General features: G+C 36.7%; 2 protein-coding genes across 2 annotated transcripts; both read right to left on the reverse strand.

Annotated features, from left to right (window-relative positions):
- Positions 1-512: 512 nt before the first annotated feature.
- LOC128680690 (uncharacterized protein K02A2.6-like) lies at positions 513-16,654 on the reverse strand. Its single transcript, XM_053763987.1, has 4 exons — positions 16,484-16,654; positions 15,781-15,919; positions 14,007-15,505; positions 513-581 (listed from the first exon to the last, which is right to left on the reverse strand). Exons 1-4 carry the CDS (start codon positions 16,652-16,654, stop codon positions 513-515), a joined length of 1,878 nt encoding a protein of 625 aa, XP_053619962.1.
- A 16-nt stretch (positions 16,655-16,670) lies between these two features.
- Positions 16,671-18,326, reverse strand: LOC128680835 (uncharacterized). The gene is made up of 2 exons (XM_053764275.2): positions 17,183-18,326; positions 16,671-16,802 (listed from the first exon to the last, which is right to left on the reverse strand). The coding sequence occupies exons 1-2, from the start codon at positions 18,299-18,301 to the stop codon at positions 16,797-16,799; spliced, it is 1,125 nt and encodes a 374-aa protein (XP_053620250.1). The 5' UTR covers positions 18,302-18,326; the 3' UTR covers positions 16,671-16,796.
- Between the last annotated feature and the right edge of the window lie 278 nt (positions 18,327-18,604).

Genomic DNA, 18,604 nt, shown 5'->3' on the forward strand with positions numbered 1-18,604 from the left:
TGCATTGAGAACTATTGATGAACCGACAAACAAACATATAAAACCTCACTCACTTCAAAGCGAGAAGTAACAAGAAATGTTTGGATGTAAACGAAAAGCTACGCTTGTTTATTATTTGACGTAAAAATAAACAATTCGGAAAGATTTTTTTACGACTACTTACCTCAACCTAGTGGCAGGTAATCGCAAACACACTAGGGAACTAAACTGTCAACCAGTGTGCAGGTTTCCTCACGATGTTTTCCTTTACCGGAAACAAGTGGTAGTCGATGAAAACTACTATATATGAGTCAGATTGGTACACAAACTCATATGGCACGAGTAGGATACGAACCTGATACCTTTCGATCCACAAGCGTCTTAACCATTACACCACCACCTTTCAAGAGAGAGAGAGAGAGATGAGAATGATAGAGCTGCTAGGCCACTCCCATAATAACTCAGGCCTAAAAAATTAATTGTCAAAAAAAGTTTACCAAATGCTGGTTCCGTCTCGCATGTTCCCAATAGTTTCATGAGCAAGATGACGCCCACTCGGGTGAGATCTCCTGCTGGCTGCAAGCCAAATGCGTGCGCAATACCTGGAAAACACGAAGTTATTGTAGGCTTTAATTCCTACAGTTAATTTTAATGTATTTGTATAGAATTACATGAGAAGCGGCCGTGGAACATCACATTATTTTTTATCTATGATCACATCTAATAGTAAACGCCCGTCTGTGAATCGAAAAGTCGTAGCTTAGAATCATGCGTGACACGGGAGTTTGTATACGAATCTCACTAGGTTAGAATCCTGCGTGAGTTTGTATACGAACCTGATTCATATAACGATGAACTACTTACATCGTTCATCGACCACCACTTGCTTCTAGTGAAGGAAAACATCATGAGGAATGAGGATGATTACTATGATGAGTATTATCAACAGCGGAGTGTTAAAGTTAACGTTAAAGTTGACTGGTGCAACTCCTTAAAAAAATGTGACAAAAATATTATTATTGTGTTTATTCCCCTTCTATTTAACTAGTAATACCAATTTCTGTGAAACAATGTAAAAAAAAATCATTTTCAATATTTTAACGTGCAAATTATCTCTCCTTGATTAAACAAATTGAACCTGAAAAACAATGGGCGGTATCTTAAAACCTCATTAACCTTTTTCAAAGAACTAATTGTACAGATTTCAATTTTCTTTGGACTTGCCAATTAACTTTGAACCTTACGCGCAAAAAGTTAAGTGACGTTTTCGGCTAACAAAAAGTGTTAAACATTGTTTACTTTGTACCACTGGCCGCGATTAACAAACTCGGGTACAACTTTTTTGGTTGATTCGTTTCTGATCCATTAGATTAGACTCTTTATGGGAATAATAAAATATAAACCGGTTCCTCGTAACATTGGTTCAAAAGAAGATTTTTATTTACGTTTATATAATAAATTTAGTGTGTAATGTTAAAAAGTTTTATTGTAGGTCAACATTTTAATATTTATGTATGTGTCAAATTACAGCTTTAAAAATATACTCAATGTCAACATTAACTTTTATTCTTGTCAGAGGGATTCTTGCATGTAATGTTTGACAAAAAATCATATCCGTACAATAAATCGTTGAGGAGTTACCACGCCTGGAGCCTTTTCTAGATGCACCATCTGTTCACGCATATTATAATAATGCATTGTCATCCAAATTAAACGCGTGTACAAAATTTCAGGTCAATCAGTTGAGCGGTTGAATCGGTCGGAAAATTTAATTTGCAAGATTCCACCCAAGACATAATGACACATCGTAAAAAGTCGTCAGAGACGGCATTCAGAAAAACAAAAATTGCGACAAATTTATTTAAAACAGCAAAAATGTCGGCGGCAACGGGAATCCAAATCAGATACGCATCAGCTAATATTAATAGTTTTAAATATGTAAATAATAGAATGCAGCGATAATTTTAATTAAATAAAGTCTCGAAACAGTAGTACCAATGGAAGTGTAACATTTTGATGGAAACGAAAAACTTTTTTTCCTCGTTAGAAACCTTAGAAGTTCTTGCTTGGAAGTTCTAATGCTCGATTTGGTGGAAACTGGAAATCCATCAACTGTTTTCGTCTAATTAAATTTTCTTCAAATTGTTTTTTTTTTTTTAAAGTATTCACAGTGAACGAAAATTAAATATGTATTCTCGACTTGAGGAATTAAGAATGGGAATTTTGATAGCTCAGCTCTTGATAGGATTTATTTTTTTCATATTTTACTTTTGATTGATTAGTACAGTCTAAGTTAAATTTTTTTTAACTGTTATTCTCGGATTAGACTTGGATTAGTCATTATATGTTTTCTGTAAGTGTTTTCGTTTGACATTAAAATAGTCAGACAAATTAAAAAATACTAATAAAACTCAGTTCGCAATTTCATTAGTGTATGTGCGAGTGTTAAGTAGAAATACTTGGACTGGTCAGTACACTAGTCTTGGACCAAACAGTATAGTACAAAAAATTTAGAAATTATATAAAAAAAGTACTTTGTAAAAAGGCATATTACAAGTCTGATGACTATGTGAACGACAATAATGTTTGCATAATAAAAATGGTGCAAGTAAGTAATAAATAAGCATGGTGCAGTATCCTCATAACATATATAATTGATTTATGACATTATTACGTACGTTATATATATATATATTGTGTGACAATTTTCAATTTATTTATTCATTTATTCATTCCAATTTTGACATTTTTAATAATAACGTAAATTCATCCTCCTAATTTTTAATATATGTATAAGACCTATATTTGTTAATTGACGTCCTTGGAGAAAAGGCTGCGGTGAAGTCTGTTGCGCCACTTCTTCTTCACCTGCGCTTTGGAAGCCGGCAGTAGACTTAGTTTAAGTAATTTTTTGACGTCAATAAGTGATGTATATCATCCTAAATTGAATAAAGAATTTTGAATTTTAATTTGAGTAGCACGCACCATAATTGCCTATCATATCATAAGTATGCTGTCTGCTCTGGTGGCTAAAGACGATGGTGCTATAAAGAGCGATCACTAATCCAATCATGATAAATGTCTTTGATGTCCATAATTAGCAATAACACACTCGATATAGCGGCCCGTCCCGGCTTCGCTCAGGTAAAAAAATAATACATAATCATTCACCTAAACCTTCCTTAGGAATCGCGCTATCTATTGGTAATAATCGCACGAAAATCCTTACAGCTAATTTTTGGACACACCAACAGACGCTTTTGTTTTGTAATATTAGTTCGTACTAATAAAATAAACGTAATTTTCATGCAAACTTTCACCCAGTTATAGACATTTGGCAATTGATTTTTGAAAAAGTACCTATCCTATGTTTGAACAGGGTCCTAAACTACATACACACTAAATTTCACCAAAATTGGTCCAGCGGTTTAGCCGTGAAAGCGGAACAGACAGACAGACTTTCACATTTAAAATATTAGTATGGAGTATGGGTTTAAAAGACCAAGTAGGTGGATGTGACATACACATGCGACGGAACCACAAAACGTGACCCAAAAACCACATTCGGCGCCATTTTTTTTCCCGCCCAGTAAATTATCCGCAGTCTGCGGTCTCAATTTTATTTTAATGCTCATTTTTTATTAGGGATCCGTGATCGTAAGTATCCAACTCGTGCCACAGGAGTTTGTATATCAATATGACTCATGTGTAGTAGTTTTCGCCCATGAAAACCCCGCTTCTAGGAAAACATCGTGTAGACATATTTTTAGTTGGTTGTTTAGTTTATTCGTGTGTGACTACTTATTGCGATAGGTCGTAAAAGTAATGACCGACCTTTAGGTGAGTCTATCTGACCAACGTCATAAGACACTTAAATACAATTGATACACATAAATAAACTAGATGTTGTCCGTCGACTCCGCTCGCGTTTATGAATTTTTTTGCCAAATCAGTTATTTTTCAGTGATGAAATGAAGCCGAAAACATTGTATTATCCCTGTGGGATTTGTGATAAATGACTCCGCAAAAAAATGTTTTTAATTTCAGTACTGTAATATAAAAACGGACACGGTGGTGAGTATTACATTATTACAATTTAAAGCTTGGGTTTTAAATTAGGTTTTAAATACTTATAAGGAACCCACAGGCCACGTTTGTCTCTTCGTACAAATATCATACCTATTCGTTATTTTATTTGTAGCTAAAATAACGAATAGGTATGATATTTGTACGAAGAGACAAACGTGGCCTGTGGGTTCCTTATAAGTATTTAAAACCTAATTTAAAACCCAAGCTTTAAATTGTAATAATGTAATACTCACCACCGTGTCCGTTTTTATATTACAGTACTGAAATTAAAAACATTTTTTTGCGGAGTCATTTATCACAAATCCCACAGGGATAATACAATGTTTTCGGCTTCATTTCATCACTGAAAAATAACTGATTTGGCAAAAAAATTCATAAACGCGAGCGGAGTCGACGGACAACATCTAGTTTATTTATGTGTATCAATTGTATTTAAGTGTCTTATGACGTTGGTCAGATAGACTCACCTAAAGGTCGGTCATTACTTTTACGACCTATCGCAATAAGTAGTCACACACGAATAAACTAAACAACCAACTAAAAATATGTCTACACGATGTTTTCCTAGAAGCGGGGTTTTCATGGGCGAAAACTACTACACATGAGTCATATTGATATACAAACTCCTGTGGCACGAGTTGGATACTTACGATCACGGATCCCTAATAAAAAATGAGCATTAAAATAAAATTGAGACCGCAGACTGCGGATAATTTACTGGGCGGGAAAAAAAATGGCGCCGAATGTGGTTTTTGGGTCACGTTTTGTGGTTCCGTCGCATGTGTATGTCACATCCACCTACTTGGTCTTTTAAACCCATACTCCATACTAATATTTTAAATGTGAAAGTCTGTCTGTCTGTTCCGCTTTCACGGCTAAACCGCTGGACCAATTTTGGTGAAATTTAGTGTGTATGTAGTTTAGGACCCTGTTCAAACATAGGATAGGTACTTTTTCAAAAATCAATTGCCAAATGTCTATAACTGGGTGAAAGTTTGCATGAAAATTACGTTTATTTTATTAGTACGAACTAATATTACAAAACAAAAGCGTCTGTTGGTGTGTCCAAAAATTAGCTGTAAGGATTTTCGTGCGATTATTACCAATAGATAGCGCGATTCCTAAGGAAGGTTTAGGTGAATAATTATGTATTATTTTTTTACCTGAGCGAAGCCGGGACGGGCCGCTATATCGAGTGTGTTATTGCTAATTATGGACATCAAAGACATTTATCATGATTGGATTAGTGATCGCTCTTTATAGCACCATCGTCTTTAGCCACCAGAGCAGACAGCATACTTATGATATGATAGGCAATTATGGTGCGTGCTACTCAAATTAAAATTCAAAATTCTTTATTCAATTTAGGATGATATACATCACTTATTGACGTCAAAAAATTACTTAAACTAAGTCTACTGCCGGCTTCCAAAGCGCAGGTGAAGAAGAAGTGGCGCAACAGACTTCACCGCAGCCTTTTCTCCAAGGACGTCAATTAACAAATATAGGTCTTATACATATATTAAAAATTAGGAGGATGAATTTACGTTATTATTAAAAATGTCAAAATTGGAATGAATAAATGAATAAATAAATTGAAAATTGTCACACAATATATATATATATATATATATATATATATATATATATATATAGTACGTAATAATGTCATAAATCAATTATATATGTTATGAGGATACTGCACCATGCTTATTTATTACTTACTTGCACCATTTTTATTATGCAAACATTATTGTCGTTCACATAGTCATCAGACTTGTAATATGCCTTTTTACAAAGTACTTTTTTTATATAATTTCTAAATTTTTTGTACTATACTGTTTGGTCCAAGACTAGTGTACTGACCAGTCCAAGTATTTCTACTTAACACTCGCACATACACTAATGAAATTGCGAACTGAGTTTTATTAGTATTTTTTAATTTGTCTGACTATTTTAATGTCAAACGAAAACACTTACAGAAAACATATAATGACTAATCCAAGTCTAATCCGAGAATAACAGTTAAAAAAAATTTAACTTAGACTGTACTAATCAATCAAAAGTAAAATATGAAAAAAATAAATCCTATCAAGAGCTGAGCTATCAAAATTCCCATTCTTAATTCCTCAAGTCGAGAATACATATTTAATTTTCGTTCACTGTGAATACTTTAAAAAAAAAAAAACAATTTGAAGAAAATTTAATTAGACGAAAACAGTTGATGGATTTCCAGTTTCCACCAAATCGAGCATTAGAACTTCCAAGCAAGAACTTCTAAGGTTTCTAACGAGGAAAAAAAGTTTTTCGTTTCCATCAAAATGTTACACTTCCATTGGTACTACTGTTTCGAGACTTTATTTAATTAAAATTATCGCTGCATTCTATTATTTACATATTTAAAACTATTAATATTAGCTGATGCGTATCTGATTTGGATTCCCGTTGCCGCCGACATTTTTGCTGTTTTAAATAAATTTGTCGCAATTTTTGTTTTTCTGAATGCCGTCTCTGACGACTTTTTACGATGTGTCATTATGTCTTGGGTGGAATCTTGCAAATTAAATTTTCCGACCGATTCAACCGCTCAACTGATTGACCTGAAATTTTGTACACGCGTTTAATTTGGATGACAATGCATTATTATAATATGCGTGAACAGATGGTGCATCTAGAAAAGGCTCCAGGCGTGGTAACTCCTCAACGATTTATTGTACGGATATGATTTTTTGTCAAACATTACATGCAAGAATCCCTCTGACAAGAATAAAAGTTAATGTTGACATTGAGTATATTTTTAAAGCTGTAATTTGACACATACATAAATATTAAAATGTTGACCTACAATAAAACTTTTTAACATTACACACTAAATTTATTATATAAACGTAAATAAAAATCTTCTTTTGAACCAATGTTACGAGGAACCGGTTTATATTTTATTATTCCCATAAAGAGTCTAATCTAATGGATCAGAAACGAATCAACCAAAAAAGTTGTACCCGAGTTTGTTAATCGCGGCCAGTGGTACAAAGTAAACAATGTTTAACACTTTTTGTTAGCCGAAAACGTCACTTAACTTTTTGCGCGTAAGGTTCAAAGTTAATTGGCAAAGTCCAAAGAAAATTGAAATCTGTACAATTAGTTCTTTGAAAAAGGTTAATGAGGTTTTAAGATACCGCCCATTGTTTTTCAGGTTCAATTTGTTTAATCAAGGAGAGATAATTTGCACGTTAAAATATTGAAAATGATTTTTTTTTACATTGTTTCACAGAAATTGGTATTACTAGTTAAATAGAAGGGGAATAAACACAATAATAATATTTTTGTCACATTTTTTTAAGGAGTTGCACCAGTCAACTTTAACGTTAACTTTAACACTCCGCTGTTGATAATACTCATCATAGTAATCATCCTCATTCCTCATGATGTTTTCCTTCACTAGAAGCAAGTGGTGGTCGATGAACGATGTACACGTTTGTCTCTTCGTACAAATATCATACCTATTCGTTATTTTATTTGTAGCTAAAAGGAACATGTTTTGCTAGACCGCTGAGCTGTAAAATAAAAATGCGATTTATTTTTTTTGTAACATACAAACATCCCCGATTTATATAACTTTGATTTTCAATCCTGCTTTTACATAACTTTTTTTTTTACTTACTTATACTTATATTATATAAATAAAAAAAAGTTGGTTTCTGCAGGGGTTGCAACAAGCTGCCTTGTGGAAGAAGGTATGGGATTCCTACGAATCGTACCGACACGCCTAACCGGGTGACTCACAGGGTCACAGGAGTGACTACATATAAATATATATATATATATATATATATATATATATATATATATATATATATATATATATATATATACATATATATATATATATATATATATATATATATATATATATATATATATATATATATATATATATATATATATATATACTACATTATACATATATATACTTATATATATAAATATATATATCATATAAGTCAGATGAAATGTGTTTATTGTGGCGTTAAAGGTATAAGAGGTCGAAACATAGGTAGGTAGTGTAAATCACTGTGGTCTATCATGATGCGTCTAATGATCTTCTGTTGACGTACAATAATTTCAAAACCAATTTTCAAAAAAACAACAAATTAAAACTAAAACATTCTGATGAAAAAAATAAATTGCAATGAAAATTGATAGTAATATCGTATGTATCGTTCGAATATTTTTTTTTATTATAAATTACCTTTGTCCGTCAAAATTGATTTATTTCTTTTTTTATTATAAGTAATATGCTTATGTTCAGATCTTCAAAACTGGGCCGCTAATTTAAAAATGGCGTATTTTGAAATTAATTTTCTAATAGAATTTATAAATAGAATTATTTCAAAATGAATTCCAAATAATCCCGATCGTTGAAAGTCCACTTTGCTGAATAGAATTTAACGAAATCAATCAGTTGGAAGGAATCCCTCAAAACGAGCTATTTATTACGGATTTGTACGGGATTTTACGATATTTTGGGAAGCTACGACATAGTGTGACATCTGTATACCAAAATAAATTTATTTTTATAAATTCATTTCTAAATTAAAAAAAGCCTCAAAGTAAGTTCGAGAAGTTCAACATAGATAAACATCGAAGACCCAGGTCAATTTGAAAAAAATCATTTTCCTTGTTGACATGGCCGGGGATCGAACCCACAACCCACAATATCTGAGTGTAGCAGTCTGGCATGATAAGCATTAGGCTAACTGAGGTCGTCAACTAACCTAAAATTAAACAAAATTAAATCATAGCTTGTAAAAAAACAAAATACTACTCAAGTCGACTTCAATATTAATCCGTAAACAGCCCGTATTTTTACATTCAAGTTTAGACACGGCACGTGACACCTTAAAATGGCGACAGTGGCATTTAGAACAGCCGAAAATGGCGGGAATTCAATCTGGAAAAATGCTGAAACTGCCACAAGTTGACAACACACTGGGAATTAATAATTTATATTTTAAATTTTTATTTATATTAACATGAAATAGATGGCGGGACGATATTTATTGGTTTCTGCAGGGGTTGCAACAGGCTGCCTTGTGGAAGAAGGTATGGGATTCCTACGAATTGTACCGAAACGCCTGACCGGGTGACTCACAGGGTCACAGGAATGACTACTGTTTGCGCAACGTGGCGTTTAGACCGGGATACATCTTGGACCCATTCTGTACACAACACTCTATACCTGTAATTCATAAAAAATCACACTTATAGCTAAAGTATGATTGTTTCTTTCTGTCAATGTCAAATATTAAAAAGTGCTATAAACTGCAAAACATATTTTAGCTCAAAGTATGTACTATATTTAACATTTTTGTGAATAACGTTATATATTTTACTAGCTGCGGCCCGGGGCTTCGCTTCCGTGGGGCGTGAAGATTTCGGTATAAAAAGCATCCTATGTGTTATTTCCCAGGTTATAATCTACCCGAGAACCAAATTTCATAACAATCCGTCCAATAGTAGATTTTGCATGAATATACATTATACATACACACATTCATCCTCACAAACTTTCGAATTTATGTTGTTAGAAGGATAACTAGGAAACAGAGTGCGAAGCTAACCCTTGCTCTAATTGTGTCCCCGGCATTATAAGGGCAGGCCCCCACTTTGTCTTTGATTATACGGCGATGTTTCGCAAACTCCGTAATGCCGCTTTTTTACCTGCGCGTCGGTTGGTGTCTCATAACAGTAAAGTAAATATAGAAAGTCAACTTCATAAATTTTATTAATTTAACAACTTTATTGCACAAACTTAAAAATAACAATGTACAAATTGTGAACGCATATGACATATGAGTATATTCACGGGATACTCTACCAGTCAAAATAAAAAATAATTTATTCAAAAATTTGACCTTAACAGACACTTTTTCACGTCATATTCTAAATTAAATAATAATTAACAAAACTGAAAATCTACTAGCGTTTCGGGACGCGAGAGAAGAAATGCCGAAAGATACTCATTTAAATAGTGTTGGTCCCTATCATGCCATAATACCTTTTTTTATAAATATAAATTATATGTACTTATATAATTCTTTCTCAATAAAATGTAATCTCACCATATGTAGTCTCACCAAGCTTGTATACTTAAAAAAAATAATTATTCCTATACTTTTTTACATTAAACTAAAATTTACTAAAAAAAATAAATAAAACTAATTAAAATAACAAACTATTTAAAATAATATTATGAATTATGTACATATATTTTCAAAAATTACATTCTGTACTGGCTACTATATCTCCAAGAGAAATTGTTACCTCTCCTTTTTAGAATTGCTTGTTTTTCCTCCCTTCTTTATTTGTTTACGTTACACGATGATGTCGGGTTAGATAAAATAGCTGTTTGTGTATAAATGTCTGGTGTCCTTCCCGTGGTATTCGTACAAGTCGAGTAAGGAACAAAAAGCATTGATGGCTAATAGGTAACAGCATCTTTCCCAATGAGGGTTGACGTCAGGCTGGCAGATGGTCTAAAATCACTGGCGAATATTTAAAAATGTAAAAAAATATTTTTACGTGGACCACCGGACTTACTTATAACAGCCCTAGGTTTCTATTAACATTTCCGAAAATAATAAAATAATAATAAATTTAAGTATTTTCAATATTTCATTAATAAAGAGCCCTCACAAATGAACTGTAAAAAAAAATCCAAACTATCAATTTTTATTACTTAGATTTATTTTTAGATTTGTGCCACGGAACCCTTGAAAGACGATCTACTAGTCACAAAGCAAAAGGCGTATGCAATCAGAATCGTACCTAGGTTCTATCATTACGAGGGTCGATTGACCGTAACGAATTGGGCATGGCTCCGACCCATTTCAAAGAGGACTTTGCTTGCACAAAGAAGCAATTTTGTTTAGTTTCATGTACCTATTTTTTGTTTATAGCTTGCAAAAATTGTTCTTACTTAAATATACTGCTATTACGGAGATACTATCATAACTAATATAAATGCAAAAGTAAGTTTGTTTGTTACCTCCTCATCACGCTCTATCTACTCAACCAATCTTCTTGAAATTTTGCATACATGTAGTTTGAAGTGCGGAGATGGACATAGGGTACGCTTCATCCCGGAAAAATAACTACTCCCGTGGGAAATCACGCGGGCGAAGCCGCGGCAAAAGCTGAATAGCTTTCAATAAATTAATCGTTTCTTAACTCATCGATTATCGCCAATGTTTAGGAGATCTAACCAACTTATTGCTGAGTCTCTTCCTTCTTACTAATATTATAAATGCTAAGTTTGTGAGGATGTACCTATGTGTGTATGTATGTTTGTTAATCTTTCACGCAAAATCTACTGGACAGATTGTTATGAAATTTGGAACACGGGTAAAATATAAACTAGAATATCACATAGAATATCAATTAGCCCGAAATTCCTACGGGAGCGAAGCCCCGGGGCGCAGCTAGTAGTAACATATGTTCTCATCTGTTATCGAACTAATATTATAAGGAGAAAAGGTCTATATTATTGTTTATTTCTATAATTAATAAACTCAAAAAGTACTAAACCGATTTTAATGAAATTTGGTATAGAGACAGACGAAACGTTTAGAGGTACCATAGGGTATTTTTTATTATGGTTTTTATATGGCCGTTAGTTCTCGAATTCACATCATCTTTTTCAAACTTTCAAAGGGCTTTCTAAAATTAATAAGTTGGTATTTTTATACCCTAAATTAATAATAATAATAATAATAAATAAACTTTATTGCCCATAAACACATCAAAATGAATTGAATAACACATAAATTAAATTGGTATTTTTTATTTATTTTTTAATTTTCACATGTTGCCATAAAAATTTTAATTCCAGATCGTGACATCGTTTCCCCAACTAACGTGGGTATATTCGCGCTGAAAAGCGTATAAACTTTCAAAGGGCCCGTCCTCATTAAAATCCTGAGAGTGCAGGACCGACGGATTTAAAATTAGGTAAAAGTTTTATTTATAATGTTTCAAAAGACCGTGGCTTTTAATATCTATGAAAGAATTTTCTCCACTTTACGAAACTTGGGTAATGATAATAATTTATAATCACAAGAATTATTTAATATTATTCTTCTTCTATCGCTGGGCGTAGTTATAAAGGGTTGTTTGATTCACAAATTAATGTTGCGCCGCAAACCTGTGTCGGCCATATTGTGTCGTCATTTCAATTTATGTTCTAATTTTAATTTTTGTTTTTTTTAATGGTGTCCGCGGAAGAACAGCGTCGTGGTGACATACTCGTATGCTGAGCGGAAACCAATTTGGTATATATTCCACTTTTCAAGTTTTCATATATAAGTGTAAGATTGTTGTGCTAATTGTGTGGTACCAAATAAATAGTTTTTCTTTTTTTCTTTCTTTCTAAAATTTAACCTCAATTAGTCTAGATAAAATATACAGGGTCATTGGTATCTAACGCATAACCTTCCAAAGGCGCATAAGGTACGCAGTAACTAACAGCTTTTATTCTACGATTTTTGTCTAAACGTAATAAATACAAAAAAATCCGTTTTTTAGTTTTAATGTCATTTCTATAAAACTATTACCTCTATGTTCGATTCCGCTACATAACGCTACTGTGCTGTCTCGTGTTGCTTGACTATTACATAGAGTTAAGATGTGTAGAATCGCAAATTATATTGTATTATTTTTATGTAAAAGTTGTTGTTTTGATGTACCCAAGTAGTCTTTAGGAGGTTTTGCGTTTCATACCTGTATATAGAATAATAATAATAATAATAACACTTTATTTACCAACAGAATAATATTAGCAAATCAATTGCAAGACCTAAGTATTACGATTTGTCAAAATTCAAGTGAATCTACTCATTGGTTGTATTTTTAACCCCCTACTAAAGAAGGAGGGAGTTATTATTTTAACGTGTCTGTGTGTCTGTAGGTATGTCTGTTCGTGGGCACAGTAGTATTTTTTTTTATTTGGAAGATATATTTAATTATCTATGTTTGCAAAATATTTGTTAGGCCGTTTGGAAATCGTCAATTCTTTTCTAGCGGCTGAGACGAGGGCAGCAACAGAGTCGTGGGTTAGTGAGTTTATATTTCTAATTTAATTTTATATCATACGAACTATCACCTACTAAGAGATCTGGATAGACAATTTGCATCTTAATTTCCTCAGTAAATAAGAGAGAAAATGGCGCAGATATAACTAGAAACAACAAACAATCCTGCTAAATTCAAATCCTAACTATACCATAGAATAGGGCTTATAGAAGTTCCTCTAAGGGCTTACGGTGAGTTTGGTATTTACATCGAGTTGATTTTGAAGTGAGACGCAGCAAACCAATCACATTGAGTCTTGGATGTTTATCTGTTTATGTAGGTATATGTTATAAAATATAGTATCGTTGATTTAGTAACCCAACTTCGCAACAAGTCTCGAAGTTACTTTGGAACCAACTCAATCTGAGTGATTTGTCCTTAAATATTTACCAATCTGATTCATGTATACTAGTTTTCTTCAACCACCACTTGCTTCCGGTGAAGGAAAACATAGTGAGGAAATGTGCGCACAGGTTTATAATCAACTTGTGTGTGAAATGGATGTGATATAGCGGTCGATAGTCCTGAGGGATAACGGTGTCGCGGAGCTAACTGAAACACGGGCGTACGTAACAAGCATTTATTCCGGACTGGTTTATAAAATGACATCTCACAACCAAGCTACTTAGACTACCCCCCACCATTTATTATAAACTAACCTACATACATCACATTCCCCCACATCAATCAACCCTTACGTACAAAACCCCTTTGCTACATTTAAACTAACTTAAATCTAAAATATAAAAGTAACATAAAATTTCCCTTAAACTTAATTACATTTTCCTTAACCTACACTGTCGTACAGGACGACTAGGAGGTGGTGTAGTCACAGTTGGCAAGGCGTCCTGGAACTCGGGAGACGCAGGAGCATCCCTCCTGTTCAACCCACTGACTACCGACCCTTTAAGGGGCGTCTCAGCCTTCCCGGCTTCGTCGTTTATCTCCTCCGATTGGGCCGCATCCCCCGCATCCGGCAAGGCTATCTGTGGTTCAGAATTTGTGCTAGACTCGTTTTGGCTGGTATTAAATTCTGTATCAGGGCAAGCGAGCGATGAACGTCCACCCGTCCTCCGTCTCAGTTGATCGATATGCCTATGTAAGACCTCCCCATGCTTATCCCTGATCTTATAGTTACTAGGCCCGACGCACTCGGCCACCTGGCCCGATGCCCACTTCTGTGACTTTAAGTACTGCCTATACCATACGGTTTCATTTGGCCTAAGCTCCCTATTACTTCCTTTTGCCGCTACCTTTTGACGTTGCTGCGCTTCCCTGACTTTACCCTCCCTATTCGGTTTCAGTGCATCTAATTTTGTACGTAACCGTCTGCCTAGTAACAACATAGCCGGGCTTTCCCCAGTTGTCGAGTGCTCAGTATTCCTATAATGCAACAAAAACGTACACAAGGCTTTATCTATGTCTTGTTTCTCCGCACTAGCTTTTTTAATAACTCTTTTTAACGATTTTACAGCATTTTCCGCTAAACCGTTTGAAGCCGGATGGTACGGTGGCGAAAATATGTGCTCAATACCCTGGCTACTCACAAAATTTGCGAATTCCGCGCTAAAAAACGGCGGTCCGTTGTCTGTAACTATCTGTTTAGGTAAACCCCATCTACTGAATAATTCGCTAATCTTTCCTATAGTCCCAGTTGCCGCTGTGCTAGAAACCTGACAAACTTCTATCCATTTAGACATGGCGTCGACTAAAACCAGGTAAGTTTTGCCAAAAATTGGTCCTAGGAAATCTAAGTGAACTCTAGACCAGGGCCGGTTTGGCCAGGGCCACATTCGCGGGGTCTGGCGCGGCGGCGCGTCCGCCTGCGAGGCACACACCGCGCACTCCCGACATAACCGCTCCACGTCCTCGTTCACCCCCGGCCACCACACATAACTGCGAGCTAAAGCTTTCGATTTTACTATTCCCATATGGGGTTCGTGGATCATGCGTAGTACCCTCTCCCTACACTCGTCCGGTACTACCAGCCTATGACCCCACATAACGCACCCTAACTCTTCGTATAACCCGTCTTTACGATTAAAATACGGCTTCATACTCATAATCTCACAATCCGACGGCCATCCGTCTCGTAAATAACTCAAAACTTTAGCGAGAAGCGGATTACGCGACGTTTTACTTTTAATAACATTATAGTCTAACAATAGTTCTTGTTGAATAAAATGTAAATACGTTTGCTCGGGCGCCGGTGCATTACTAGACGCATGACTCATCTGTTTACCGCCGGCGGCCACAGGTAGCCGCGACAGCCCGTCCGCTCCGTTCTCGTCGTACGTCGCACGTACTCGATATCGTACGAATAAGCCGATAATATTATTGCCCAGCGTTGCATCCGACTAGCTACCATGGTAGGTATCCCTGTATGTGGTCCGAGTATCGATACCAAAGGCTTATGGTCGGTGCGCAGGGTAAAACGACGACCGTACAAATATTGGTGGAATTTATTAACAGAAAATATAATAGCAAGTGCTTCCCTATGTATCTGAGAATAATTTCTCTCGGCATCGTTGAGCGTGCGCGATACATAGGCAACCGGGCGCTCGCGGCCGCCGCACCTACTCGGCTGCGAGAGCACGCCCCCCACGCCCCGCGCGCTCGCGTCGCAGGTCACTGTGAGCGGCAGACTAGGATCATAGTGCATCAAAACTTCCGCGCTAACCAAAAGTCGTTTAACCTCTGTGAACGCTTGTTCACACTGCTGTGACCAATTCCATGTACAACCTTTTTTAAGTAATTCGTATAAGGGAACTAACTTTGTGCTCATGTTCTTAACGAACTTCGCGTAAAAATTTACTAAACCTAAAAACGAACGCAGCTCTGTTACACAGCTTGGTCGAGGTATTTTGGTAATGGCTTGAATTTTTTCTGGATCCGTTCTTATACCATCCCTATTTAAAATATAACCTAAATAACGTACTTCGTTAACTAAAAATACGCATTTATTACTTTTTAACTTTAGTCCATATTTATGCAACCTACTAAATACAGCTTCAACAGCTTGCAAGTGATCCCTTTTAGTTTGGCCCCCTATTATGACGTCATCTAAAAATACTTCGACGTTAGGGATATTATTTAATAAATTACACATTATTCGTTGAAAAATCCCGGCGCTGGATGCTAAGCCATACACCAGCCTATTATACCTATACAGACCTCTATGGGTATTCACAACGGTGAGATTTTTCGTTTCGTCTAACAAAACCTGATTATAGGCCTGAGATAAATCAATTTTTGAGAAAAACTGTGACCCACTTAACCTTACCAGCAAATCGTCTACTTTTGGCAACGGATAGCGGTCTACCACAAGCGCCGGGTTGACTGTAGCTTTGTAGTCAGCACAAATTCTCAAGGAACCATCAGCCTTGCTTACCGGTACGAGAGGTGAGGCCCACTCGGAGCAGTCGACGGGCTCGATGACGCCGTCGCGCAGCATCTGATCGAGCTGCGCGTCGACGCGGTCGCGCAGCGCGTACGGCAGCGGCCGCGCGCGGTGGAACACCGGTACCGCGCTCTCCCGAACCCTCAGAGTCGCCTTGCCCCCCGTGTATGTGCCCAAACCTCCGCTGAATAATTCCTTATATCTGTTGAACAATTTTTTCAACTCATGATCCATTTGTATATGGCTCTTATCTGCACCTATCATATTATTACAATTTGTAAACATTGGTAACTTTATTTTTAATTCTGATAACCACTGCCGTCCTAACAGTGAGGTCGTCCCTCCATCGATAATAAATAACTCTAAATTATTATGAACACCCTTATAATTCACAGTTGGTCTAATGACACCTAGTGGCTTAAGCTTAGAACCATCGTAAAAGTTTAAAATGACGTTGCTAGCCTCAATCTTTAAATGTTTTAAATATTTATTATAAGTTCCTCGGCTTATACAGGATACAGCCGTACCAGTATCCACTTCCATATAAATTGTATGACCTTCTATGACAACGGGCACACTCACCGCCTTATAATCGTTCAGGCATAAGTGGTGAAAATCCTCCCCGCAACTGTCCAGATTCTCGTCCTCTGGCTCCTCCTCTCCTGCGGCATAGTGTACAGCTGCTCTTCGCCCCTGCCTCTGGTCCGGGCACACACGCCTGAGGTGCCCCACCCGCTTGCACTTGCTACAGGTGTATTGGTTAAATCGACACTCTTCCCGATAATGGCCCACTCCCCCACAGCTATAACATTGTCCACTGTGTGTATCCCGACTGCCACTCCTCGCAATCTTGTTGCCGCTAAGGTTCGCTCCGGCGACCTCCGCCCGCTGCGCTCCCGCTCCTCCATGTGTACCGCGCCCGGCTCGGCCCGCCGCCCGTGGCTCCCGCCGCTGCTTGCCGCTGCTGACCGCCAGAGCATGCACATCCGCCGATAGCTCCCGGCTTGCGGCTCCTGTCGCGTCAACCGCAGCTGCGTCGCGTTCTGCGGCTTCTAATGAGCTGGCTAACTTCACCGCGTTAGTAAACGTGAGCGTGTCATCCTCTGCAAATAACCTCTGCCGGATGAGATCACTCCTCAAGCCGCACACGAATTGATCCCGAAGGTTTTCGTTTAATCCGTCCCCCAGCTTACAATAGCGTGTCAACTTTTTTAATTCCGCCACGTAGCTTGCCACATTCTCGTCCGCCGCTTGCCTTCTCTGCCGAAATCTGAACCGCTCTGCCAGTGCCGACGGGGTCGGTTGGAGGTGATTACGTAATAATCTGACCGCACACTCGTAGCTTAGTTCCGCTGGTTTCTTAGGGCTGGCTAGATTCGATAATAGTTCGTAAGCTTCGTCGCCCATTACCGCAATTAAAGTAGGCACTTTGAGTTCATTTTTCACACTGTTCACTGTAAAGTACATCTCGAGCCTGTCCACGTAGGACGACCACGCCCCGTTCTTCACGTCGAACTCCCGCACTTTACCAATCGACATAATTGCGATGTTTAACCTGCACGCGTAAATATTGGTACTAATCCTCGTTCGCCAATGTGATATAGCGGTCGATAGTCCTGAGGGATAACGGTGTCGCGGAGCTAACTGAAACACGGGCGTACGTAACAAGCATTTATTCCGGACTGGTTTATAAAATGACATCTCACAACCAAGCTACTTAGACTACCCCCCCACCATTTATTATAAACTAACCTACATACATCACAATGGAGAAGGCAACGGCAAACCACTCCATTAATAGCGCCAAGAAAGTAGTCATGTGTGTTTCATTCCACGTAATAATCATGATTCTCATCCATGAGGAATACACGACTGAAGAGAATCTAGTAAATAAGTGCCCCACAAGGGATTTGCCCGTCTAACATACCTAAACATGGAACCCTTGCCCAACTAAGCAGCTTCTAAAGGTAGAATATTCATAGTTTAGCATTATGACAATTTTGC

Source organism: Plodia interpunctella, chromosome 25 (assembly GCF_027563975.2).
Source record: "Plodia interpunctella isolate USDA-ARS_2022_Savannah chromosome 25, ilPloInte3.2, whole genome shotgun sequence".
Lineage (NCBI taxonomy): Eukaryota > Metazoa > Arthropoda > Insecta > Lepidoptera > Pyralidae > Plodia > Plodia interpunctella.

Bases quoted from the DNA above. Each gene is read 5' to 3' on its own strand.
- LOC128680690 (XM_053763987.1), bottom strand. From the start codon at position 16,654: ATGCTGCGCGACGGCGTCATCGAGCCCGTCGACTGCTCCGAGTGGGCC. The intron at 15,920-16,483 runs GTAAGGTTAAGT...AATTGGTCACAG, and splicing joins CAAAAGTAGACGATTTGCTG to CAGTGTGAACAAGCGTTCAC. The intron at 582-14,006 runs GTACGACAGTGT...CGTGTTTTCCAG, and splicing joins CACCACCTCCTAGTCGTCCT to GTATTGCGCACGCATTTGGC.
- LOC128680835 (XM_053764275.2), bottom strand. From the start codon at position 18,301: ATGTCATTTTATAAACCAGTCCGGAATAAATGCTTGTTACGTACGCCC.